Source organism: Limanda limanda, chromosome 13, assembly GCF_963576545.1.
Source record: "Limanda limanda chromosome 13, fLimLim1.1, whole genome shotgun sequence".
Classification (NCBI taxonomy): domain Eukaryota; kingdom Metazoa; phylum Chordata; class Actinopteri; order Pleuronectiformes; family Pleuronectidae; genus Limanda; species Limanda limanda.
Window position 1 is genome coordinate 4,796,826 of NC_083648.1, and position 26,835 is coordinate 4,823,660.

Consider the following 26,835-nt stretch of genomic DNA (forward strand, 5'->3'; position numbering starts at 1 on the left):
GTGCGTGTGTTTGTGTGTGTGTTCTCCTGCATTCGCACCATTCATTGTGTTGTTTATATAAAAGGAGCAGCCCATGATCTCCTTATTCTAAAAAGCTCCTCAAAACCCTCAAATCAATTTAGTAAATGCTAAGTGTGTGTGCGCTTATTAAAACTTTAGATAAATGATCATGCACCATTCGCACGATCCCTATCTCTGAATGAAGTCGGACAAATACCATCCAGGGTTTTACAAGTAAACAGACTGACCTCTTTCCTTATGTGGTGTCCATCCATTTAGATACTGTTTTATTTCCTAACATTTTTGAGATATGCATCTTTAAGCTTTCTGCTGCAACCTCAATAAAATAAAGGACGAATAGAAGATAAACACAGAAAAACATCCGGAGCTGTTTTCACTACTGTTTATAAGAAACTAGTCCCTGTTCAGTGGCTTGTTAATTTATATGTAAAACTCGTTTCATATTCCTTCTTCTTTTGCTTTTCCCGTCTAAGCCGCATGGCAGGCGTTGAATATTTTGGGGCAGCTAATGTTCCTACATTCACTTGAACAAAAGAAATATCACGATAGGTGAAAAATAGCTTCTGTTAAAAATGTGTTCCTTCCCCTGTGCATTTACATTTTCACCCTGGAAAATAGTTTGATGGCAAAAGAAAAGTTTTATTCCAAGTTTCTCTGCCTGGAACTCGTCGCTCACTCGTCTTAAAATAAAATAAAGATTTTCTCCTCTGACTCAGGTGGTTTGTGAAGGCTTCGCTATTACAGTGACTCATGACTGTAACAGTAATGTTACAGCGGCTCATGTTTTCCACTATTTTTACATTCCATTCCGAAAGTTCACTTTCCGATCTCAACGGGTGTTTCTGACCTGCAGATAAACCCCGGTGTGACGAACTGAAACAGAAACTCCATCACAAAGCAGCGCAGCTCATTCATCTGTTTCCCTGTGTGTCTCCTGCAGCTTGGCCCCGGTACCGGGTGCTGAGGCAGCTGGACATCGGTCAGTACAACCTGGAGATCTCCAACGCCGGCTTGTCCGATGACTCGCTGTACGAGTGTCAGGCCACGGAGGCCGCGCTGCGCTCCAGGAGGGCGAAGCTCAACGTGCTCAGTGAGTGGACATTTACCTTTAACTGGAACTTTAGATTTTCTCTGAACAAATGTTCCTTTGTTCATTCTTAAAAACACTTTAAATTCCCTCTTGAAATCACATGATTGATATAGATGCATTCTTTTTTATTGCTTTTCAGCTCTGGATCAACTATTGACTATATTTGATGCATCAATCATGTTTTTATCCAGAATCCACGAAATGAGCTTTTCTATTTCAACAGCCTCTTTTAAATTCTATCAAGTATATCAAGCCTCCAAATATGCCTAATTTTGATAGATCTATTTATTATTTCATAGGAAATTGGTGAAAATGTCAAAAATAAGACCTATTTTTAAGCCAGACGGAGGTGGAGATTAAAAAAGAAAGAGAGCAGATATATGTGAAATAAGAAATACTTCAGTATGTGTTTGCAGTAAGTTCACGTGTAACTCAGAGGTTGAATCCAAGCTTGGATTTAAAGCTTTAACCAGGATTTAACCAGAATGTGGATTGTGGAAGCTGAACAAAAGTTCAACATCTAGTTTGACAACTCTTGATTCCACCCTTCTGGTGGATGTGAATAATTCAACGTCAAAGAGAAACAAGATTTTTAAAGTTAAAGGTCAAGGCATCAACATTATTTGCATTACAGGATGATCAAATGAAAAGTACGTTCCGGTTGTGAACATATTTATTTGTATGCACGTGTGCACACTTGCATAAGGCCTGTATTTGTCCTGCAGTCCCCCCCGAGGACCCGGTGGTGGACGGATCCCCGGAGCTGCTGCTGATGGCCGGGACGCCGTTCAACCTGACCTGCGTGACCCGGGGGGCCAAGCCTGCAGCGCACATCCAGTGGACCAAGGATGGAGTCGCTGTGGAGGGAGCCCACCAGTCCACGGTGAGTCACACATGCAGATGATAGCAAACACACACTAACACACACGCACACACACACGCGCACACACAGACACACACATACACAGGCGGGAAAAGAGTCATGCAACATAAAACAAACATAAAACACATAAAGTTTATTAGACTAAAATGAGATCTGCTCAATCTCATTTTGTTTATGGTGGTGCAGGTTCTAATCTGCTCCTCGGTAGCATCAGTCTGTTTATTCGATAGTTCAGATGCTTTTTGCCGATGGCACCGCGAAGGGGGGGGGTGGGGTACTGTATGTTCACCACAGGACACGCAGCAGCCCTGGAGACCTGCATCAGGGAATGTACAGTGCACACACACACAGGTTGTCGTGCACATGTAGTTTGTGACTTTCTTGCTTCTCATTTGAAAGTAAACCTGTGGGGAAAAAGCTTATTGTGCCTTAAAACGAGACTTTAAGCATTAGGGACCCAATTAATCCGGTGTTTATTTTCAATGGTGGCAAGAAAGATCACAAACATCACTTTTACCTGCTGTTACAAGGCCGGTTCAAAAGCTGCAACGTGAGGAGGAAGACAACACCCTGCAATGCATTGTGACATTTATTTGTCAAAAGAGGAGGAAAGAGGCATCATGAGGAAACAAAGAGGATTCAAACAGTCACAGATCCAGGAACGCCTCCCCTACACTTCCATTTGGACGAGGGGCGAATAAAACTTCTTGTGGTGAAGTGAATCCTCAGCGTGACTTCACGATGAGTTCATCTTTTTGGTGAAATTTGACCGGCTACCTCACAGCCTCAACCAATAGCAACAAGCTTTGTGTGGTTGTGTCATTGGTCTCCTTCTCCTCTTCCTCACCAACAACAACTCCAGCATCTTCCTCTGTTCTTCACCTAATCTCACAACCAGTAAAAAACACTTGTCTACATGGTCCATGAAGGAGGAAGTCTTGAGGACCATGTAGACCACGAAGGCTGAACTGAAATGACACAGGCTGGTCTACAGAGGAAAGTTGCACCTCTCTCTTCTCTTGCTGCTGCTATTACCTCTTGAGAAATGTTTCTCCACCAAAACCCAATGAATCCTGCGATAGGATCCACCTATTGGAGGCGTTTGAAGGAGCTCTCTAAGTGGGACGGCCTTGTTGCCTCTGAAGGACGAAGCTCCGGACCTGAGACACTCACAGCTCCGGCCCACAGCTTCACACGGGTTCAATCAGTGAGCAGCACCGAGGACAGAGGAACACAGGAATTGGAAAAGCAACAGAATGACACGTTGCACTTTATCAAACTAGAACCTGTAGATGTGAGTTGAAGGAAAAAATACTTCTCAGTCGCGAGAATGAAGTCTTTTGTGCTATTGAGTGAAAGGAAAAACTCAGCGAGCTCCACATACTTCATCACATTCCTCTGACAGATCCTCCTTTATGATATCCTTCATTTAGCAGCAGCTTGGTTACACTGAGGCAGAATCACAACATTGAGAATCTTTTCTACATTTAAGAGGTTGAATAAAACATTGAATAAAAGACCAGCAGGTTTGGATTGGAACTAGAATACCTGCGGAGATACTTGAGTTTTCATTAGCAGTGATTCCACTCACTATTCACTCGTGGTTTATTCGCTGGCAAAAAGGAAACGTCTAAAAAAAACAGAGTCTGAACCATCGTCCATCTGCAGACGTGTTGATCTCAATCCGACCTTCGTCAGATGAGACGTGACCTGATTCAGCTGAACCAGTGTGGAGGCCTGGCATCCTCATTCATGCTGTTTTTCAAAAGCCCTGCGTCTACACGTGTGTGTGTTTGTGTATGTGTGTGTGTGTGTGTGTGTGTGTGTGTGTGTGTGTGTGTGTGTGTGTGTGTGTGTGTGTGTGTGTGTGTGTGTGTGTGTGTATCATCACACATCTTCCAATGAGCTTTTTATCAAACAGCTTGAACATGAAGAAAGTAAAAGCAGCCATGGATACAGAAATAGACATCAGCTACTTTCCACATTTAAAGATCGTGACACAACTTGAAGCACAAAGATCAAGACATAATTAACCTGCAGAGACACACACACACACACGCGCACACACAGACACACACACACAGACACACATATATATATATATATATTATATATACACAGAGGAAGGAGCTGCAGGTGACACTTATCACTGTGATATATTTTGCACTCTTTCCTCCCACATTCACACTCCTCACGCTCACGTATATACACTCTCCTACACACACACACAAACAGACACAAACACACACACACACACACACAGACACACACACATCCTCATACATATGTGCGTCTTTGCCTTCGTACGCAGCAGCAAACAGTGACTCACACTCTCAAACACAGATGTTTTTTTACTTCTCTTGCAGCCGACTCCATGCCCAGCCCCCCCCCCCCCCAAACACACACACACAGACACACACACATGCTCATACATTTTACATGCTGCACTTATGTTACCCACGTTGATGACCACGCATTCTCCACCACAACGGAGCCTCAACACACTTTCTGGACAGATTTTGTAGCTGCACTGCAAAACACCACATACCTCCTCAATCCAAATAATTCATTTCATTTGAATGATTTATCTTCGATGGCAGCAAATTGAGGATTATTTTTCCATAATTGTTTTCACCCGTAGATTATCTTCCGAATTAAAAAAGCATTTAATCGATATAATTTCTCAAATGGTTGAACAATGTTAATCCCAGAGGCCGAAAAGCTTCTTGTGTCCAAACAAATCAAGTTCATCAGATTTACAACAATATAATAATGGGACAAGCAGCGTAAAATACAGCTTATTAGTTAATGGAACATTTCAGCTTCGCGGTAATTCCTGTATTCTGTATTCATTTTTTATTTCCGTGAGTATTCGTCTCTGATTTGAAAATCTAACCCAACATCTCTATAAAACTGATCTGCTTGCATTAATTAGAAAAAGCAATTTGAACAGTTTTATTTTCAGGACAGAACAAGAACATGAATTTCTTGTCTGCTGCATCTTTTTATTTTTGAATCTCATTCCCTTCAAAACCCATATTCTCTAACACCCGTGTTGTTTATTCCACGTCTACCTCCACATTGTAATTTCTATTTCCATTTTCTGCTATTAAACATTTTTCCTGACTCTAAAATAACTCTCCTATGTCTCTTCTTTTTTTCTCCTCCGCGTCTTCTCCCATGACATTTCCTGTTCCTTCCTTTTTTTATATCCTTCCTCTCCGTCGTGCTCCTCCTCTTCTTCTTTGATCTTTCTACTGGCTTCCCTCCTTAAATCCTCTCCTTCTCTGTTCTGTGTGGAACAGGAAGTGCTGCCGGACAGGAAGCGGGTGACCACCAGGAGCTACCTGCCCCTCATGCCGTCCGACACTGACAGCGGCAGCAACTTCACCTGCGTGGCCAGCAACCCGGCCGTGCCCATGGGCAAACGAGCCACCGTCGCCCTCAACGTCCACCGTAGGTTTCACTCTCTCTCTCTGAAGATGTAAAGGTGCAGGTTATATATTTATTTAAATGCCCCAGCACTTGTTGACTTATAAACATTAATTTACAGCTTTTTTTTTACCCCTCGAAGTGTATTCTGGTCGGCCGAGAGGTTGATGTGGTTGTAGAAGCTTGATGATGAAGGAAAGGAACGCGGACCCAGTATTTACAAGTATAATGATGTTTATTACACAAAAGTAGTTCAGGTCAGGACGAGCTCTAGAGACTTGGAGAAATCACCCAGGCCAAACGGTGAAGTCTGTCTTCTCCCTGCAGGGCAAGAAGTTTTATAGGTGGGAGGTGGGACCCCAAACCTAGAGATAACATGACATCACACAACAGGGTCTTCAGACTAAATAAGGAGTTGTTTTGCACATGAAGATGAAAATGCATTGGTCAAGGACCTTCCCTTTACCCCCATCCATTTGCTGGTCAGAGGTCATTCCCTAGGTAAAAGGTCTTTCCAAAGAGGGACAGACCTCCTTGAATAAACATCTGGAGGATTCTCTGGGAATGTCTGAGAGTCACAAAGATAAGTGACGTATATTCTGGTCGGCCGAGAGGTCGCCGTGTTGTTGTAGAAGTTGATGATGAAGGAAAGGAACGCGGACCCAGTATTTACAAGTATAATGATGTTTATTACACAAAAGTAGTACAGGTCAGGACAAGCTCTAGAGACTTGGAGAAATCACACAGCCAAACGGTGAAGTCTGTCTTCTCCCTGCAGGGCAAGACGTTTTATAGGTGGGAGGTGGGACCCCAAACCTAGAGATAACATGACATCACACAACAGGGTCTTCAGACTAAATAAGGAGTTGTTTTGCACATGAAGATGAAAATGCATTGGTCAAGGACCTTCCCTTCACCTCCATCCATTTGCTGGTCAGAGGTCATTCCCTAGGTAAAAGGTCTTTCCAAAGAGGGACAGAACTCCTTGAATAAAGATCTGGAGGATTCTCTGGGAATGTCTGAGAGTCACAAAGATAAGCATCATATATATCAGCCTGTCATTGTATTTAAACACATGCTAAAATCATTAACTCTAGTGAATACACGACACCCTCTCTACCCCTTCCAAATCTGACTTGAGTTGAAATTTATTTTGAGGCCAATGTTTAAATAATTAAATTCTCGTCCCTGGAGAAATAAGGATGAAGCTGATTCGTGTATTTTTTCTACCACAGCTTAGAACCAGATTTGACTGTGATATTTACAGTTCGCGTGACTTATTAATGTGAGAAATCAAACCTCACGCTGCTTGTCAGTGGCCGTAATTCCCTTTACTTGGAGTTGCCCCTTGAATCAGCGTCTCCTTCTGAGCAGATCCGCCCACGGTGACGCTGTCCATCGAGCCTCGCTCCGTCCTGGAGGGAGAGAGAGTCACCTTCACCTGCCAGGCCACCGCCAACCCCCCCATCATGGGCTTCAGGTACGAACATGTGACCCCGACCCTGACCCAGGTTCTCTGACGTGTTGTTGTTGGAGCAGTGAGGCTGTGAAACGCTGGTTGTGAGCTGAGGTCTGAGGCTCCAGCTCAGGGTCCCGGGGTGGGAGCGCTGCCAGGCACGGAGCCACTGAGCCGATTGACTGTGCATTAAAATGCCATCTAATGGCAGATGTGCAATGTGGTCTATAATATGGAGCAATATATGATTTTGAGTTCTGGCAGGAAACAGTATGAAGGGAATATGGTTTAAATTATTTCTTTAACTCGCATTTATTGAAGGTTTTGGCATCAAGGCACAAAAAATGTACGTTCAGTTTTCTAGTAATGGAAACTATCTTTGATTCTCAATGATGCTCTCTGTGATGTCACTGTGGATGACACCTGTCCCATGTGTGTCCTGCGTCAGGTGGGCTAAAGGGGGCGTGCTGCTGGATGGCGCCCGGGAGAGCGTGTTCGTCACCACAGCAGATCACTCCTTCTTCACCGAGCCCGTGTCCTGTCAGGTGTTCAACGCCGTGGGCAGCACCAACGTCAGCATCCTGGTGGACGTGCACTGTGAGTGGAGGGGAAACTGACCTGAGATCTGTCTGAAGATCCATCGTTCACACTCGCATTATGACGCATTTTCAAGTGCAGAATACATTCGCAGTTCAGTTACATTGATTTATATTCAGCTAAACAAATGAAAAATGTTAAAGTAAATAATTTAGTAAAGTTAATAAGTATAGTGACTGAACATATATTAACAGTGCATGTAATTCACCTGCAAGTGATAATATTCAATTGCAAAAATATTGAGAACTTTAGTTTTGGTTTGGTTTATATAGAATTACAGATGAATGACATGTTTTAAAGGAAATTTGGGGGTAAATTTGATATATTTTGCTTATGCTTTATGAAAGTATGAAACTCTTTTTTCCTGTGCAACTTCAGATTTGTAGCCACAGTCTGATCACTAAGTCTAACTAAGGGTCTTCTTTTGTCAGTTGGCCCAATTCTGGTGGTGGAGCCGCGGCCGGTGACAGTGGACGTGGACTCTGACGTGACCCTGAACTGTAAGTGGTCTGGAAACCCTCCTCTCACCCTCACCTGGACCAAGAAGGGCTCCAGCATGGTAAGATAAGAAAGAACAACCCTTTCAACGTTAACCTTATGGCACCACACTGATATCCCTGCAATACCAAATGTTTAAATGTATACTGGATGTTAGAGAAAGTGGTTTTCACTTGGTGGTGTTAGAGAAACATTACTTTATTAATCACAGAGGAGGCATCCATCATGTCCAGACTTTTCTCCCTCATTGTTCCCTCATTGTTATTCACTTATTCAACCTGTCTTCTCCTCGAAAAACCATTAAAATAATTGGAAAAGTTATCTGAAGAATCCATATTCCTATCACAGCTCGGCAATAAAACAATGTCAATGTTATTTTCATCCATTGCAATGAAACAAAAGTCAGATGTTAATCAACATATTGCTTTTGTGTTGTGTAAACACAGTGAGGAGGGATAACACACCTCATACTTATGAAAAGGTTTCATTCTCTGCCTTTAAAGAAAATGTTAAACCCACAACCTTCTCAAAAAATAGTCTCTAAATTTGGGAAATAATAATTTGACATTTATCGTGATATGAATATGTTATCGTTCACTGCCCAGCCCTCATTTCTATCATGTAAATCGACACCTGTCACAGCTGATTTTCTATCTGTTCGGCTTCACACACAAAATAAGTCATTGATTTTTTTTTACAAACGCAACAAAAGTCTATCGTCAAATCCTCCAGAAAACCCAGAATCCCAGCCCATATTAATGTCTCAGAGCCAGGCTTCATAAATGTTTGCTCAGCTGTAAAGCAGACGGTTAGTAGGAGACTCCGTCTTCATATCTTAAATCTTTAATTCATGTCTAACAAGTTAAGAAAAGCTCTGGGAAAAAAAGGAAAAAATCTAATGGAGCCTTGCTGAGTAAATCAACATGTTTTATGAATTAAATATGGATCTCCCTCCCTCTCTCTCTCTCTTATTAGCATCTCCTCCTGTCTGTCTCTGCTCTCCACCTCCACAAATCCACCACCCTGCTCTTTAAGCATCCGTGTAATTCCTGTGTCCAGGTGCTGAGCAACAACAACCAGCTGTACCTGAAGTCCGTGAGCCAGACGGACGCAGGTCAATACGTCTGCAAGGCCATCGTGCCCCGGATCGGAGTCGGAGAGACGGAGGTGACGCTCACCGTCAACGGTCAGTCACAAGTAGGGTTGCAAAATTCCGGGAATATTCAAAGTTGGAAACTTTCCATGGGAATTAACGGGAATTAACGGGAATAAACGGGAATATACGGGAATTGACGGGAATTAACGGGAATAAACTGGAAATGTTGTGGATAATTTATACTAACTTTATTTACCTTGTCATATACAGACATAAATATAAACATTTTGTTGTGTCATAGGCTGATTTGAGCCCTGAGGAAACTTTGGGCACTTGACTATGTGCTTCTGCATCGTTGTGTCATTCTTAACATAGGTCTTTGCACAGTATTTGCAAATGTACACAGCCTTTCCTTCTACATTGGATGAGGTGAAATGTCTCCACACATGAGATAGTGCACGTGGCATTGTTCTGTAGAATAAGATGAGAAAAAAGTTTGTAAAAAAAACACTAATGCAATGCCAGAGATATAAATAGTTAGCCAAACAATTGGAATCGTCTGTAAAAATATTTTATAATTGATGGATAAATTAATGGAAATAGGCTAGATGAACAATCCTCAATCAGCATGCTAATATATTTTCCCCAATAATATCATGGAAACTTACCTGACTAGTCCTTCACTCTACAGCAGGCCTCACTAGCCCTGCTGTAGAGTGAAGGATGCTGGGAGTTATCTGTGCATGTGATGGAAGGATGACCAGTGGAGGCTTGAAACTCAACGTTCCATACATCTTTAAAATAGAGTTTTGAATTATGTTTTTATTGCTCAGTCTTTAATTTGCGTATTTATTAATTTTTTTCAAAATTCCCCAAATTCCCGAGCAAGTCACTCACTCTGCAAAAACACATGGAGCTGATGTGTGCACAGCAAACACCCTTCAGAATATGGAGCAGGAATATCAGATCCAGCTTTATGTTTTATGTTTTTGTTTCCTGGCCCTGCTCGTGTCTCTGTATCCCTCTGACAGCTGAAGCCACAGAGCAGATAATAGAACTAAAATCATGTTGACCCGGCTTTGTTCGCCCCAGCAGATAATTTAAAACCGGCCGGAAGCCAAGAGAGAGCAGCAACAGCTTAATAAATCAAAACTGATTCACCAAGAACACAATGATGAGAAGTTCAAATGCGCCTTAAATCTTTCCTGCCGCTGACAAAGTGCCCGGTGGAACCAGGGAGGACGAAACCCATCGGCACGTCCTCCTTCGCAAAATATCAAGTGCTGAAAACCAACCGACGCCGACTGCTACTGCACGACCTCTCGTTCACAAACCAGATTATTTTTATTCGTTCTCACGAGCGACTGCAAACCGCGTTGCATCGATTTTTATGGAGCCGTTTATCCTCAATCAAAGGGAAGTTACTGGATGCTGCGACGCATCAGATATGATAGATTTCTCCGTTGTCCTGCCACGGATGCAAAGGTTTTGATTTATGGATCCACATCAGATTTTTTTACCACAACACAATGAGCAGCAGCAACGCAAGTGGCAATATTAATCATCGGGCCTGCAGTTAAAAACACGAGCCCGTGCTCCATCTCTGCCAGCCGCTCGTTATCTCACGCTTTATTGTCAGCAGCCAGAGTGATTATGACGGGAGACTGAGGAGACGGATGAGTCCTCACAACACAGACTTCAAAACAGGAGGCTGACTCTTCATTTCCAATTAGAAACTAAAGCCCCTTTTCTACTGGTCAAAAACCACACTAACCATCGCATCTGGCTTCTGTCTGCAATTGGAACGGTTATAATCGTCATTCACTCCCTGGTCAAATGCAGTAGATACAGGATTCATTCAGCTCCGGTTCCAACCGGCAGAAACATGACACCTGAGTGAAAGTGCTGAATCGGCAAAGCAGCGAGGTGAGAATGCAGTTTTCACATGATGCGTCATGGGAAAATAAAACAGAGCAGCAAACTCCTCCACTGGCATTTAAAGAAATCCACGTATACCTGATCAGTTAATGTGTCAAAGAGGTTTAATAGACATCATGTGGCTGTGGTTCAGGAGGTGGAGCGGGTCGTCCATTAACCTGAGGGTCAGCGGTTCGATCCCGATTCGTCCAATCAACACAGCGAAGAGTTGTTGGGCAATTTACTGAACCCCCGAAACAGCTGTTCCACCATGGTGACTGTGAACATGTGGAAGAGAAGTTCTATAAATAAATGCCGTCTGTTTATAGGGTCCTGAAAGGAAAACTGACCAATCACAGCTCTTGGCCTCCTCGTGGGTTTACTGCGAACCCCCCCTTTGTGTAGCTGCATAGTTTTAAGTGTTGAATATAAATCATAACTTCTCGTCGGACGTGTGTCTCCGAACACGTCAATAAATCCAACCTGCCTCCTGTGAAAGTTAATCTTCAGATTGAACGTGCAAAGTAAAACTGACTCTACATCCAAGTAGAAGAAAACCGGAGAAACTTCCAAAGGTTTTTATTCCGACACATTCCGACTCTTCACTGTTCAGCGTGAATAAGCGCGTAGCCCACAGCCGGTGAACGGACCCTCCATCACGTGGACGGGTCCGGCAGATGAAGCTCCCTCCATCTCACGCCCCTGCAGCCTATAAGAAGTGAACCTTTCTAAATGAAATATCTCTGTGTCTTTCTTTCCTCCCTCTCTCTCTGTGCCGGACGTCTCTCGGCCCCTGGTGTCCTGTCTCGCTCGCTCAGGTCCCCCCATCATCTCCAGTGATCCGGTGCAGTACTCTGTCAGAGGCGAGAGAGGAGAGATCAAGTGCTACATCGCCAGCACCCCCCCGCCCGACAAGATCGTAAGTCCAGACTCAGAGGCTGTGATTTGTTGTAAGAGGCGCTCGGTCCTTCTCACATCGCATCGGCCTGAATCCTGATCAGAGTGAGGACAGAGGAATCGTGTCCTTGGGTTGTTTGTCTGTCTATTCATCTATAAGTCTGTTTGTCCATCTGTTCACTGAGACTTAGAATGTTCAACACATAACTCAAGACACGTGTTCATATCAGTTCATTACACAAAACATCTGATATCCTTCAGATGTCAGAAATTCACATTTGGTTTTATTTTGTCAGTCTGGTCTTATCTCATGTTTCCTCTTAACCTGATTTTAACCTTGTTTTTTAATTATTCACATGTTTATTTATAATAAAAACCTTATTATAATCATTATTATTATTATTATTAGTAGTAGTAGTAGTATAAGTGTAGTATTAGTAATAAGGATTAACTTATTAGTTTTGAAGATAAAAAGTCTAATTCACTGTGACGTCATGTCATATCCATATTATTGTTGCGAGACAGATTTAGTTGAAGTTAGTCTGAGGTCAAAGGATATCTTAAGAAATCTCTACAGATTTGGAACAAACATCAACTTGAACTCAAAGGTTAAAGGTCATTTTTATTATTAATATATAATTAAATGCATTATTATGGACCAGAGGTCACAGGGGAACACACCAGCGACATCGCAATATTCTACTAAATCTCTTTATTCAGTTCTCTGTAACTTTGGAACAAAAGGCCAGATCCTCACCATGTCTCCTGCATGTTGACAGGCTCACGACTGCGAGTCAGTTAATACCAGTCACTTTTCTCCGCCTGTGTAATATTCCAGACAATCGGTACAAGTGGCTTTGTTCTCTATCTGCTTCGCGGCTTCGTGGGAACGACGTGTTCCCTGTCCGCGCTGGAAAAAGTGTGACTCATCAAAAACAGCTGCTGCTGAAATGAAACAGGAGACACACACACAGAACCCTGCACATAATTCAGGGAAATGGAGGGAAAGAGATGAGATTTGAGAAATGATGAAAACACATCACTGTTTGGTGTTTGGATAGTCGAGCGTGAGCACTTTTTAAATATGAAGAGGGAGAAAAGGCATGAAACGGTGAAAATTACATCAGTGCTATCCGTCCTAACTCTCAGATATCTCCCATCATTCATTTTTTATTTAGTCGACATGTCTTTTATTCTTCTTCGGCTCCTCTAAGCCCATAAGCCATGTCACAGTTCATTTAGACGGTTGCGAGATGCGCTCATTCGCCTTTATCTCATGGCTTTGAACGATGGAACAGCCTCGGGATGTAATGGTTGCAACAGGATTTCACCACAAGAAAACAGCCGGGCCACGTGTGGAAGCCCCGGCTGCACATGTGAGTTCACACAGGACAATGAGACCGTGTGAAAAAGGTCTCTGGTAAATAATTGGTATAGCTCGTTAATTTTTTTGATCCATTAATGGTTTTCTGTTTAGTAGCTACAGTCGTTTGTTTTCCTGCAGTCACAAACGCAGCGTGTTGTGTTCAAGCGTCTGACGAGTTCACAAACAGATTCTATTTGTGCATAGTTTAAGGTTATTGTGATAATTAATATACTGATGATAGGACAAATACATTGATATGTTTCTTTGTCTTTTTAACGGAGCTGTTATTAGGTTCCTCTGCAGGAGGTTGGAAATCCCAAGTGTACTCTACATTTTCTTTTTTACAGAAAATCTAAATATGGCGTTAGAATAAATTGAAAGACAATATAATCACATTAAACTCAACACAAAACATTCTTTACAACCACTGATATTAAGAGTTATGGTCACTGGGAGAGAGTCAGTGGAGCCTCCAGATCATTTTGATTTTAGTGTAAATTGAACCCAGCAGCTCAAACCTTTCCAATTCAGTGATCTCTTTCAAAGTGGTTTAACCATCTTTTCTTTAAAAGAAAGCTTTCACGCAGATTGCCTTCCCAGCAAACTGTAATGGAATATCCCGCTGAACGTGCCACAACTGCAGAACTGGGCTGTTTTTTTTTTTTTTCCATCCCTGCATTTTGCTGAAGTCGCTGAGTGCAACACTTGATAAAACTAGAGTTTAATGTGGAGTGTCGGCGCCGGGTATAAGTTACAAAATAAGCAGTTTGAGTATAAACCTTTAAAAAGGCAAAAAAAATACCAGAATGCTCACGAATCACAAAAAGAAGCAGAAAAATGGAAATAAATTCAGTAATGACATTTGAGTTTGAAGGCTGGAGCGAGTGAGCGAGAGCGTGGGGGTGAGAAGAGATTGAAATGAGAGCGGCAGAGAGATGGAGGGAGAGTAAAATTCTGTACCTTTCAGCGTCAATTATCCAATTTTGCAGCCAACATGACAGAAATCAGAGCTTTTAGGAAGCTTCAGCCCTCTGCTGCTCTGGCAGAGAGCTCGGAGCGTATAATGTGATACGACATTATAGTCTCGGCTTAATGCAGAGACACAAGGACTTATAAAATATGGAGTATGATTCTGTGCGTGTGTGTGCGCGTGTGTGTGTGCGTTTGTGTGTGTTTCAAAGAGGCAACGGCAGATTGAGAAAGCAGCGAAAGCCGCACAGTGGTGGAGCGACAAAAATTATTGTGAGAAATAGTGATAAAGAAAGAAAAGAGGAAGGATTGTGAGATTGTTGAGAATGTGGAGAAGGAAAAACATGCATTCCACAAGAACGTCAATTATTGGAGTAGAAAATGAAAAGCAGAAGATTCAGGGTTTTTATTTTTTATTTCTTCTCCCTGAGGCTCGATCACATTTCTCATTTTCGGTTTGTTTTAAAAAGCAGGTTAAAAGGTACATCAGCCCAACATATGAGTCCATGTATATTTGATATCATCGTGCTCCATATTTGATAACCTCCGTGGTTAATAATTTTTTACATTTCAGTGACAGAAATTATGGATGACATTGCACCGAGGACAACTCGGTTAATTTCTGTTAAATCAAAAGCAAATAAACGATTGGTAAAATAATACAATTTTTCTGTTTTGAACAGCTTGACAAACCAAATAATCCTCTTGTCCAATAGCTGAGCTCCACTCCTCAGAATCATTTCATGAATTAGCTTCATTCTTTGACAACAAAGATTTCAAAATGAGGAATAATATGTGTCCTTCATCTGCTGGTGGGCGTGAGCTTTCTCAATTAGCATTCACATCACTTCTATGCTGATGACACCAAGTTATATGTTTAACGTGAACCTTCCAGAAACACTCATATCTTAAGTCTGCCTTCAATCATCTCTGAAGTCAGACGCTTCCTGGTTTATGCAGATTATTTTAGTGTAATGCACATTTTTGCTTGACTGACAAAGCTGATGTGAAATATACTAAAGAGTATTAACTAAAAAGTCCTGTTGGCTTCCTCTCTCTGAATCATAGTGAAACAAAGAATTGAATTTACTATACTTCTTATTGTTTTATAGATGTAATAATAAGATGGTCACTGAGTCCCAATTGGCTGGATATTTATGTTAAGGTTTTCCACAACAGGATTATTAGTTATTTCAAAAGCAAAATAAACACATTTCAATTTTAGTTTTTGAATATTGTTTGAATAAGGCTAATAGTACTATTCTTTTTTTAACATTAAAACCCTTCTGACTATTATAAATAAAAACCGTCTTATCTCTTGTGATTTGAATCATGTTCTTTCTCTACTTTTGCTTTTATTCTTGAAGTACATTGAGACTACACCTGTATGAAATGTGTTCCATGAATAAACTTCATTGAAATGTCAAATTTGGCCTGAACACAAGGACAAAAACAAATAGAGGATCTATTTTCTGCTGAGTCTCACTTCTGTCTCGTTACCTTCTCTTAACACTGGCTGAACTTGTGTCTGTGTGATTGAGTCTGTATCCAGGTCTGTTGTGGTTTACACTCTTTAACACGAGATAAAGTGAAATTAGCATTATTGAGCCCTGAGGGGAGATTGGACGGCTGCAGCAGTAAAAGCAGAGTTTAGATAAGAATCAAACAAATTACACATATCGCAGATTGCATCTCCATCACACTAATACCGAGCTGCTATCAGCTTGAAGGACGTCCTGCTGCGTTTATCGGGAGGAGGTTTACAGATGTTGTCTTCTAAAGACGCACCAAACGTTTCCTCTTAACATCTTAATGTCAAGTACACCTGCTTTATTTTGGAAACAGGTTTTTAAGATCAAACATGAAAGTGAGAGCCGAGTAGGAAATGTGCCCCAGTGGCCCATAACTATCAGCTCCTGCGTTTTAAAATGTAATTAAAGGAACAATAAGCAGTAGCTCAGCCTGACACGGGCGTGTCTACAGTCCCGTCTTCCCTTGTATCTGCTGGTCGATGATTAGAAGCTGATTGAAGACGTGTGTTCCAGGTCTGGGCGTGGAAGGAGAACGTGTGGGAGAAGGAGAAGGGCACCCTGATGGAGAGGTACACGGTGGAGCAGAGCAAACCTCCGTCACAGGGCGGCGCCGTCCTCTCCACGCTCACCATCAACAACGTGATGGAGTCGGACTTCCACTCGCCGTACAACTGCACCGCCTGGAACTCGTTCGGACCCGGCACCATGATCATCACCCTGGAGGAGAAGGGTAAGAGAGAACTGGGGAAATACATGAGTTGGTGGGTGTTGATTATATTTCAATTAATGTGAATACAGCTGATTTTCTACTTTCATAACAGAAAGCATAAATGAATCATGTACCTACTGTTAAGATATCGCAAATATGTTATGAGTTGTTCCTCCTCTTATACATTAGCTGCAGGTTTTTTGTATCAAACTTTAGGGCTTTAGTAAATCAAAGTTACCCTAGTGTTGTTGAGCAGGCTCATGATTTGTGAGACCTCATATTGTTTTGCATTATGTTTGCTTTCCTGCAAGAAAAGCTTCTCTGTGCTCAGAGACAAATGACAATCATAAACCTGCTGATTAATAATTCATAAAGCAAAAACTCACAATACGCTGTTGATCTTTCCGCCTCGTTACAGACATCGCTGCTGTGATGGTCGTCCATGAGAGCTCAGCCTTTTTGGGCCATAGGGGAAAAATCTGTTGATGTTTCACAGTTGAAATGTTGGCAGCTTAGTGAAAAACATGCACTTACAAAACACAAGAAGCACAGAGGTGACTTAAGATGGAGGCACATCAGCAAGAAAAGTGACCGTATAAGGAATTCAGGTTAGATAACTATTATAGATAAGGGTTTTTTTTTTAGAACTTTATTGAAGAGAAACACAAAAATCCTTGACAACATCACAAATTATATATGACAGACTGATTAGTGAAAAATAATAAATAAATCAATGGACAGTTAAGACATTCCATCGTACCACAGGATTCCCCTCAGTTAGAGAGGTATCCTGCAATAGGTAGCCACCTCCTCACAAAAACATCAGACCTCAATTGTAATTGAGCAGTTAAAGCCTCCATTCCATACACCTCCCTCAGCTTCTGTTTCCACTGTGCCACTGTAGGTGGCTGTGGATTCAACCATTTTATTGTCACCATTTTCCTAGCAGTCATCAAGAGTATATGTAACAAGTGCTCTTGGTCTCTTGTGTACATGCCTTCAGGAGTTAGATCGAAAAGAAACTGACTTGGGGTGAATAGTATATTAATTCCCAAAACTTTATCTATCTCGCTCTTTATCCCCTTGCAGAAAGGAAGCATCATTGGACAATCCCAAAATATGTGTGAGTGGTCCATAGATAAGGTTTTTAGGAAATACATACAATTTAATTGTTTTAAAGCCCTACCACGTCCAGTCTGACCACTAGAGGCACTGCAGAGCAATGCTTTTATAGAATTACCCTATTTTAGTTGTATTCTGTGCTGTACAAGGACACTAGAACACACAGGGGCGGAGTCAGGGGCGGGGCCAGGGCGTCACTGGCACTGATACCATCAATACATATAAATATTTGTTAATATTCTAGTTTCAATGTTTTTTTTAAGTATACCATGAGCTTGTAACAATCTAAAAAATATGATCAATGATGTGTGGCCATAGGACTCACAGTAAACTGAATCAGGAATTGTGTGCCGTACATATAATTGGCCCTTCTGTGTGAATTGTGGCCCCCTGATGGCCCCTGATGTAGAAAAATCCTTCATCCGCCACTGGGTTTCCACAATTTGCAGCAGTCATGGGCCAAGAAGTGTAGCAATGTCGCAAATCAATGGAATTAAAACGTCTCTATATATATTCAACTAGCACATATGGATTTTAACAACGTTTTTAAAAGGTTTTTTAAATCCATTCATTATCCACACTGCTTATTAAGTGAGGGTCAAAGGAAAATCCGCACACAGCTTGAACATGCAAACTCATTCATGGGATTCGAACCATGAACCTTCTCAAAATTCAAAATGTTTGTTCAGCCACATAAAAGCCATTTTATTACAAATGAAAAATGTAAGAAAAACTGTGTGTGTCTGCTTTGACAACTCCACAATATCACCGGAGGAGATGCTGCGATCTGAAGTGCCCCTGAGCAAGACTGTTAGGTGTCATCTGGGGGACAAACAGCAGGCAGCGTTGTAAGTCCATTCAGGACGGTTCTGCATCTTATTTCCAGGGCTTGGTTTTGTCACATTACGCAGAGAAAACGATTTTGTTCATGCTCTGTCAGTTGTAACTGACTCTTATTCTTTCAGCTGTCAGATTTCACCCGGCCTCAGAGGATCCACCGAAATACCTTTAACAGAGAGAGAGAGAGAGAGAGAGAGAGAGAGAGAGAGAGAGAGAGAGGGAGCCTGGGTTTGTCCTCATGTATTCCAACTGTGTTTTTACCTCTTATCAGACGTGCAGACATGATTTATCAACACAACCAGCCCTCACAGATTCAATATTAAGCCCGGGCACAACAGGATTTATGCTTGAACGACACCCGAGCAGGTTTGTGTAACAATGAGGCAGCAGCTGTCCCTCAACCTGAATCCTTCTTTCTGCCTGTGTTTGTTTCAGATATTGTTCCAGTGGGAATTATCGCCGTCAGTACCGTGGGCTCCTCCATTCTGCTGCTTATGTTTCTACTGGCACTCGCCTTCTTCCTCTACCGCCAACGCAAAGGCAGTGAGTGCACACTGTGGTTCTTCAATCTGTGTGTGTGTGTGTGTGTGTGTGTGTGTGTGTGTGTGTGTGTGTGTACACGCTCACACACTCTCACTGTGTGTCTGTCACTCTTCCCTTTCATCCACTCTCTGTCATTCTGCCTTTCCTTGGAGAAAGGAACATATGTCAGCCGTATAGCATTTTATTCAAATGAGATTAATGAATATTCATATAATAAAGTCTTTAAACGCCTACAATATGTTTTTATATCACTGTTACGGAATTGTGCAATTATTTTCTTAAATAAATTCGCTTTTTATATGCGGACGAGATAAAATACAAAACAACGGAGCAGAAAAACAGCAGGATTTAAAGGTGGAGTGTTTAAATTATGAATTCCTATATGTTATTTCTACAGCCTGCGGCAAACCAATTAGTGTTTATCATCCCAAACCACACTCGCACACAAGCCCGAGCGCCGCAGAACAAGTGGAGTCTTCAAGTTGTTTCATTTTTCAGCCGCTCCGTCGCAAATAAAGAGTTTGAAAGACAATGAAGGTGACGGGCACATTCCCCAGAGGGAGTTTCTGGGGATAAGAGTATACTTTCTGGTTTAGAGCTGATAACACCGCTGCAGAAAAGATATTGTTTGGGAATTGAAACTCAAACAAACATCGCGGCGCGGCTCCAGATAAGCAGTCTCCCGTTTGACGTGTATGATGCAGCTCAAGACTTCGCAGATTGAAATCTTTGCTTTTGAGGTTTCTGTGGAGGAGAGTCGCTCATGTTGACAAACGCAGACTGCTCTGTGTGAAGGATGTGTGAATTAAACTCAACAATGTGATGTTTATCGTGGAAAAGAACCTGAAATGCGCCTTTTTGGTCTTTCTGTGTCATAGAATTTCAGTTTTATTGATGCATCTCCATGTGAATTGGTGCAGCTGCAACAGAAAAACAAAAAGAGACACGTCCATTTCAAACGCCCCCAGATTTCCAGTGGTTCTGCTTCGTTTTGTCTCTTTCATCCGTGTCCGTCAGCTTCCAGATGACGAATCATGGCTAAAATGAACGTTGAGCCTAATGCAGTTCTTTATTCATTTTATCTGGCACCATATCTCAAGAGATTAAACAATCACACTCATGTGAAACTTCCTCTACAAGTCACTTAAGTCAGAAATTTTGAAATCCCATAGATTATAACAAAATACTGAAAAACAATTCATAGTCTTTTCATTTACAAAAGATCTGTGTGACAATCTTCATCTTCCTCCTCTTCTTCAAACCACAGGGAGACGGATTGAGCCTTAAAATTCCACCCAGCACCTCCCTCTGCTTTCTGTGGCTGCAGCATACCAAATTGTTTTAATGCTCCATTAACAACAGAGATAAATTAAGATAAACAAGGCAAATAATGGCTCCGACAAGTCAGACAAAAACAGCATTAAACAGAACGAGTGGTTGTTACTCTGTTTTTTCTGGTTTTCCTCTTTTCCCTTTTTAACCCGACTGTTGAATACATCAATAATTTATTTTCGACGTTGACCCAGAATATGACTGGAGGTTGTGTTTTTTTTGTGTGCGTTCCAGGTCGCCGGGGTGTCACCCTGGGTAAACCAGACATCAAGGTGGAGACAGTCAACAAAGAGACCCACAGCCTGGAGGAGGAGGCGGCCAACGTCTCCACGGCAACCCGGATGGTCAAGGCCATGTACTCCGTGAGTAGATCCCCCCCCCCCATCTGAGTCACCGGGGGCCATAGAGAGGAGACGTACGGGTCAATGGCCTTAAATGTGCAGCCACACTGACACAAAGGGCAACATGGCAGGAGAGGCAGCTACACACACATACACACTCGTGCACGAAGCAAACGCACAAACGTGTGTGAGCGGATTCTCACACGTCAAAAATAAACATAAAAACACACACAAAAAGTGCACAAACACGCACGTGAAGGAAAAGAAAGAGGAACTACACACATCTTGGAAATACAACGAAACAGTCAAAAACTGATGTTTAGGCTTTAAAGTTGTGTTTCTTTTCGAGAAGCGTTCATGGAATCCACGAGAGTCTCATCCACCAGGCGTCTTTTTTACAAGCTCGGCCCAAAACCTTTTCTTTTGTTTCTGCCCTCTGAGCGTTTCTCTTCTTCCAATCTCTTGGGATGAAAAAACCTGAAACTCTCTTTTCCTCTCCCCTCCCTCTCTTCCTTCCTCTTTCCTTTCTCACCCTCCCTCTTTCCGTGTGTGTGTTTTTGTTGTTTGACGGTTTAGTTTCTGCCCTCTGTTTCCCTCTCTCCCTCCACTCAGCCGTTCAAAGACGACATGGACCTGAAGCAGGAAGTGCGGAGCGAGAGCGACACGCGGGAGGAGTACGAGCTCAAGGTGAGCGCAGGGTTCAGCATTTTGACATGGGATATTTTATTTGAGGTTATTTCCCGCATGGTGCACAGATATATCACGTCATGAACTTTGTGGTCATATCCATCATTTGTCCTGATTACCTGTTGCAGTTTTTCCTCAGGTTTGGTGTTTGCACTGGAGGTAAAAGCTTTGCATTCATAAAAACTAGGGCTGGCCAAGTTAACTCCTTTTAATCGAGTTAACTCATCACTTATTTAACTCAGACAATTATTTTATCTCGCATTAACTCAGGTTTGATTATTTATTGTTTTATTGTGAAAGTCAGGCTTTTATTTTGTGAAAGTCTGTTGCTGACTGCTGCAGAAATGGAAAGAAGAAAATAATTGGCGGATAAACAACCATGGATAAGGGTACGGAGCTTTTACATGGCCATTTTCATTTTAAAGTTCTTCCAAACGGCGGAGTCGACAGAACCAAAGTAATTTCTAGCCACTGCCAAGGTGAATTTTCTTATCACCGGAGTACTTCCAGTCTAAAATATCACCTGAATGCAAAACACACAGTTGATATCAGCAAATCACTCAACGAAACAGCGAGCGGAGCGAGGCTTCGGCAGACTACGTTAGACGCAGGGAGGAGAATACATTTTTCATAACGAAGAGGATAACATTAATGCCCTGGCAGTGGCATTGAGCTTTAATTTTGTATTTGCTTTGATAACATTGTTAAGTTGAGATTTACACTGAATATTTTATTTAACTGCTACTGTATTAAATGCTGATGTTAAAAGTGTTTGCACAACAAATGTTATGGCACTTTCGTTCATATGGCAGAACATTGAAAATAAAATTGCGCTATACACTACTTTTTAATTCATTATTGGATTTTGCGTGTACAAATGTGATTAATCGTGATTAATCAGGGAAATCATGCGATTAATCGCGATTAAAACTTTTAATCGTTGCCTAGCCCTAATAAAAACATATTTATTGTAGGTCAGCACATGATCGATCCCTCATTTATTTAATTATTATTTCACTTTTCATGTTGTAAAATCGCCTAAAAGTCTCAAAACCTTTTTTAACTGAAACAAACTAAAAGAAGGAAACAAACTCTTGGTGTAAACGTGTTATAAAACAAATTGACTCACTGGAAATCTCCTACATTCTGATCAAATGATGTTGTATCGTTGTGTTTCGTGTTCATACGTGTACGCCACACTGCATCATTTACATATTATTAAACTTCTAGACGTAGCATGAACCACCGACTGCAACGTCATCACCGATTGCGATAGATTGTTGTGGGAAACAAACTAACAGCTCCACGAGTGTTTCTTTACGATGGAAACCGTTACAGATGTTAAGGAACAAGGACACCTCACATGAATCCGAGCTAACATATGTAGACTCGATGTGTCTCGGTAACTCTCTTCTCTGTGATCGCAGGATCCAACCAACGGCTACTACAACGTCCGAGCCACCACCCACGACGAGGCGCGCCCCCAGTCCCGGGCCATCCACTACCAGGGAGAGTTCCGACCCCCGAACCCAAACATCGGCCCGGCCGGTGCCTCGCCCGGCGGACCCTCGGCCACCCCCGGCGGTGCAGTCCCCCCCAGCGGCGTGCCGGGCTCGAGGACAGGCTGCTATGACCCCCGCCCGCCTTCCAGGATGTCCCACGCCAGCTACGCCCAGTTCAACACTTTCTCCAGGCCGCCGCCGAGCCAGCAAGCGCCGCCCAACCCGACTCTTCAGTCGCCCGGAGACTACCCGGGAGACTGCGGCCTGCTGGAGAGCACCCCCCAGCTGGCCTATGACAACTACGGGTACCCCTCCCAGTATCCCAGCTACCGCATGGGCTTTGCCCCGCCCATAGAGGAAGGGCCATCCTATGAGATGTATGCAACAGGACAAGGGATGGGGCAAGGGCCAGGACCAGGGCCTGGACCAGGACCAGGACTAGGACCAGGACCAGGACCAGGGCCAGATCCAGGACAAAGACCAGGGCCAGGACCCGGACCGGGACAACAAAGTCCTGAAACAGGGCTGGGGAATTACGGAAGCTCCACCCGCTTCTCATACTCGTCTCCGCCCTCTGACTATTCCCAGAGACACACACAGCGGATGCAGACTCATGTGTGAGAACACACACACACACACACACACACTCACTTTTGACTGGCTTTTTGCATCAGCAGCACTTATACCACATAAAGAAACTTTGAAACAAAACAAAAAAACAATCAAGAATCTGGTGCATGGAAGTCAAGTTAATTTTCAACAACAAACCCTGAAACAACACAACCATGCACAGCAGCATCGCATCATACACAATAGGTAGCAGCAATACAACCCACGCAAAGCGACAGACACACACTTCTGTTGCATGCTTCGACTCGGGCAACAGACACAATCATGAGCAAAGAGAGAAGAAGAGAGGAGCGAGCACTTTGAGGACCGAACAAAAAAGAGGAGCAGCGTAAAAAAAAGAAACATCTCTTCCTGCGATCCTCGTTTTTTTCCTCTTCGACCGTTTCCCTGCATCACCCCCCCCACCCCCCCCACCTGTCTCTGTAAATAAGTGCAACTTCACATTCAGAAGTCGTCACCTTGTACAAAACCTTAAACAGTGGGATGCAGCAAACCTCCCTGTAATCCACACGTTTTGCATATTCTGACTTTTGCAAAAACACACACACACACACCTACAGATCTTTAAAGACTCATTTGTTTCTATACATGCAGCAACCGGGCAGCTTGGACTATAACCACATCTGGCACTTTGTGTTCCTCTCTCCTCACTACAACCTACCCAGTGGCCATTTTTGTACGAGCTCTACCTTGATCTGAGTGGGACGAAGCTTCCTAAGGCGGCGCAGTGAGCGACCAGAGTGCCAATGCTTACGTGCCAACACACACACAGACTTTTATCGAGGTGTGTCTCCTCTTTTTGTAAAGTGTACGTGTGACGAGATGCTCCGGAACGACGAGGTTTTGTAGACGCCACATCGGAGAGGAGAGGTAGCAAGCGTCTCTGTAAACTCCTTCTCCTCCTCATCGCTCACTTTTATCATCATGATGCATTTCTCTACTTCACATTTCACTCGAGGTCGATGCCGTAAACTGTATTTGTGAAGCGAAGTGTGGCGGGAGTGCTTTTTTTTTTTTTTTAGCATTCGATGAATCTCTGCATTTTGTACAGAAAAGATACCTCCCCTGTCCTCAAGTGTCAAAAAAAAGTATTTGTTTCTCTCACTTGCACAGTAGAATAGATTTTTTTTCCATATTTATACCAGAAACGCGTGTGGAAAGAAACGGCATTACATTTTATAGTATTTTTATAAGGAGTTGTGGACCAAAGGTTCCGAGTTATTGGGTGACACTCGCTTTGTAACGTGGCAACGTGATCGTTCCTGGAAACGTTTTGAGTTTCTTTAAAAAGAGATGGATGGTATTTTTCAAGAGGATGTTGTAGATTTAAATTAGAAATGAAAAATTAAGAGATTCATTCCAAAATGGTGAAATCTCTTGGGCGGATTTCTCTGTTTGGTGTGAAGCTCTTCCTTCGATTTCCGGTCTTGTGACTGGACTGCCTTTTTGTAAACGTCGACGACATTCAAAGCGATGGATGGAGAACAAGCTGCTGCTCACTTTGAGCTGTGCTGCAAACTTTGTAAGCGATGAGAAGGTTCACGTGTACTTTAACATATCAAACTGAAGGTACAGAGACGTCCTGGAGCTCCGATGGTACTTTGTACATTTATCTGTAAGTACGCTGGTTCCCTCACTGCAACGGAAACTTTGGTATTGTACGTTTGAGCTTTTTATCCATTTCGTTGTGTCCGCCTTGTTGTGTGTGTGTATGTGTGTGACTGCAGCTTCTAACCACACAGCTCTTGATGATCTGTGTTTAAATATATATCTTTTTTTTGCTCTAACGTCAAATGATACAGCGATTAAACAAATCCAGCATTCGACGTAAATCTCCGCGGCACCGTTACCCAAATGTCACGTTCGTCTGCTTTGTCTCCAAACGCACAAGAAGGACAAAAGAAGTCGCGTTGCTTTGCTGGCTTTTCCATTAATGAATTAAAACTCTGAGCAGTTTACAAAAGGCTTTTTAAAGGCTGAACAATGTGGATTATTATCTGCGTAGCGAGTACAACTGCAAAGTTTGATTATCAGCTGAAAGAGGATTTTGCGGCTGATATAAAATGTTATATTAATTAAGAATTGCTGAAAACGAAGCCTTACTTTTAAAACAGCGGTGTGTTATAACTTTTTTAACAATTTTCTTGTCACAACAGTGCACAAGAAAATCACTTTTGGCCTGATTCATGAAAAAAAAATGTATTTCACCTCTACAGGAGATTATTCGACTTCTTCTTACTTGCTTAATATTTGACTTGCAATGAGAATTCTGCTCTGAAAACATCCTTTCAAGAGAGAAACTGGTATTAAATTAAGATCAGAGGTAAACAGGTGTCACCCCAAGCTGCAGTGGTTCAGCTCTGTAACTGAGATTAAATTCTACATCTTTCACTCTTTTGTTCTTCTACTGGTGACCACATGGAAATTCCTTCATCATTTCGTCTCTACCTTCTCCTGAGGGACATCTGCTTTATCCCACGGACAAATTGAAATAGGGAATTCAACACTTAGTATCAGCACCAGGTTATTCAGCATTTAAAAATGATGGATGGCGCTTTGCAAAAGATCAGAGGCCACAAAGGTGAAGCCAGGAATCTCAGCACCTCCATCACCTAATCATTGAGTCTTAATACTTATAAGCCACCCTATCAAACCTTCAGCGATACAGTATATTATGGTAATTCTCTGCAAAAGGGCAGTAAAATTCATATTTATTGCCCCTATTTTGAATAAACACTCTGAGAAAGGAAATCATCTCTGATTAGAATATCAGATACAACCTTGTAGCTTCAAGGTCACGATATAAAACCACTACTGCAGTTATGGAGAGAAGAATGGCAGATGGAGCACCCTTTTAAATTTATATGGTTATCACAGCCTTGGTACTGCATACTATTACCTCTTTACAACCTTTTTACAGAGTTGTAGCGGCGCCTCTTTTGCATCCGACTCACAATGTCGTCATGACCTTGTGGGGAGAGAGTTTGACACCGAGGATCCACCGCGGCCGGCAGACCCACGACAGGGTCATCAAGGTTCCTCATCGTTACCTTTCAACTATTCGTGGTCTGTTGACTGTGCGGATATGAATCTATTAAATACACCTCCGATGCCAAAAGTGCTAAATGGATGTTTGGATTTGGTCCTGCGATGAAAGGATGATGGTTAGGAAGGGAATGTAGAGGTGTTGTCTCCTCCTCTTCCTCACATGCCCCCTCTCTTTGCTCTCTGCTCTCTCCCGCGTCACGTTAATCGCCACCTACCTGCTTCCAAATTTAGAGTTTGAACCTCTGAAAGGAATCACAGCAAAACCGTCTCTCGCTGCTTTCTTCCAAATTCCCTCTAAGAGCAATCCAGCTTGTGTACGTGTGTGTA

General features: G+C 42.5%; 1 protein-coding gene across 1 annotated transcript in view; it reads left to right on the forward strand.

The window, feature by feature from the left end:
- The window catches only part of kirrel1b (kirre like nephrin family adhesion molecule 1b), a 33,719-nt gene extending 8,208 nt beyond the window's left edge, over nucleotides 1–25,511 (forward strand). Inside the window, exons 3-16 of the mRNA XM_061084530.1 lie at nucleotides 962–1,111; nucleotides 1,837–1,994; nucleotides 5,300–5,450; nucleotides 6,801–6,906; nucleotides 7,331–7,479; nucleotides 7,911–8,038; nucleotides 9,037–9,163; nucleotides 11,809–11,909; nucleotides 16,268–16,484; nucleotides 18,861–18,968; nucleotides 20,535–20,662; nucleotides 21,218–21,328; nucleotides 22,756–23,445; nucleotides 24,932–25,511. Of these exons, the coding sequence (XP_060940513.1) occupies nucleotides 962–1,111; nucleotides 1,837–1,994; nucleotides 5,300–5,450; nucleotides 6,801–6,906; nucleotides 7,331–7,479; nucleotides 7,911–8,038; nucleotides 9,037–9,163; nucleotides 11,809–11,909; nucleotides 16,268–16,484; nucleotides 18,861–18,968; nucleotides 20,535–20,662; nucleotides 21,218–21,328; nucleotides 22,756–23,445; nucleotides 24,932–25,027 (2,420 nt within the window). The 3' untranslated portion in view covers nucleotides 25,028–25,511. The remainder of the gene's footprint in view (nucleotides 1–961; nucleotides 1,112–1,836; nucleotides 1,995–5,299; nucleotides 5,451–6,800; nucleotides 6,907–7,330; nucleotides 7,480–7,910; nucleotides 8,039–9,036; nucleotides 9,164–11,808; nucleotides 11,910–16,267; nucleotides 16,485–18,860; nucleotides 18,969–20,534; nucleotides 20,663–21,217; nucleotides 21,329–22,755; nucleotides 23,446–24,931) is intronic.
- The last annotated feature ends 1,324 nt before the right edge of the window (nucleotides 25,512–26,835 follow it).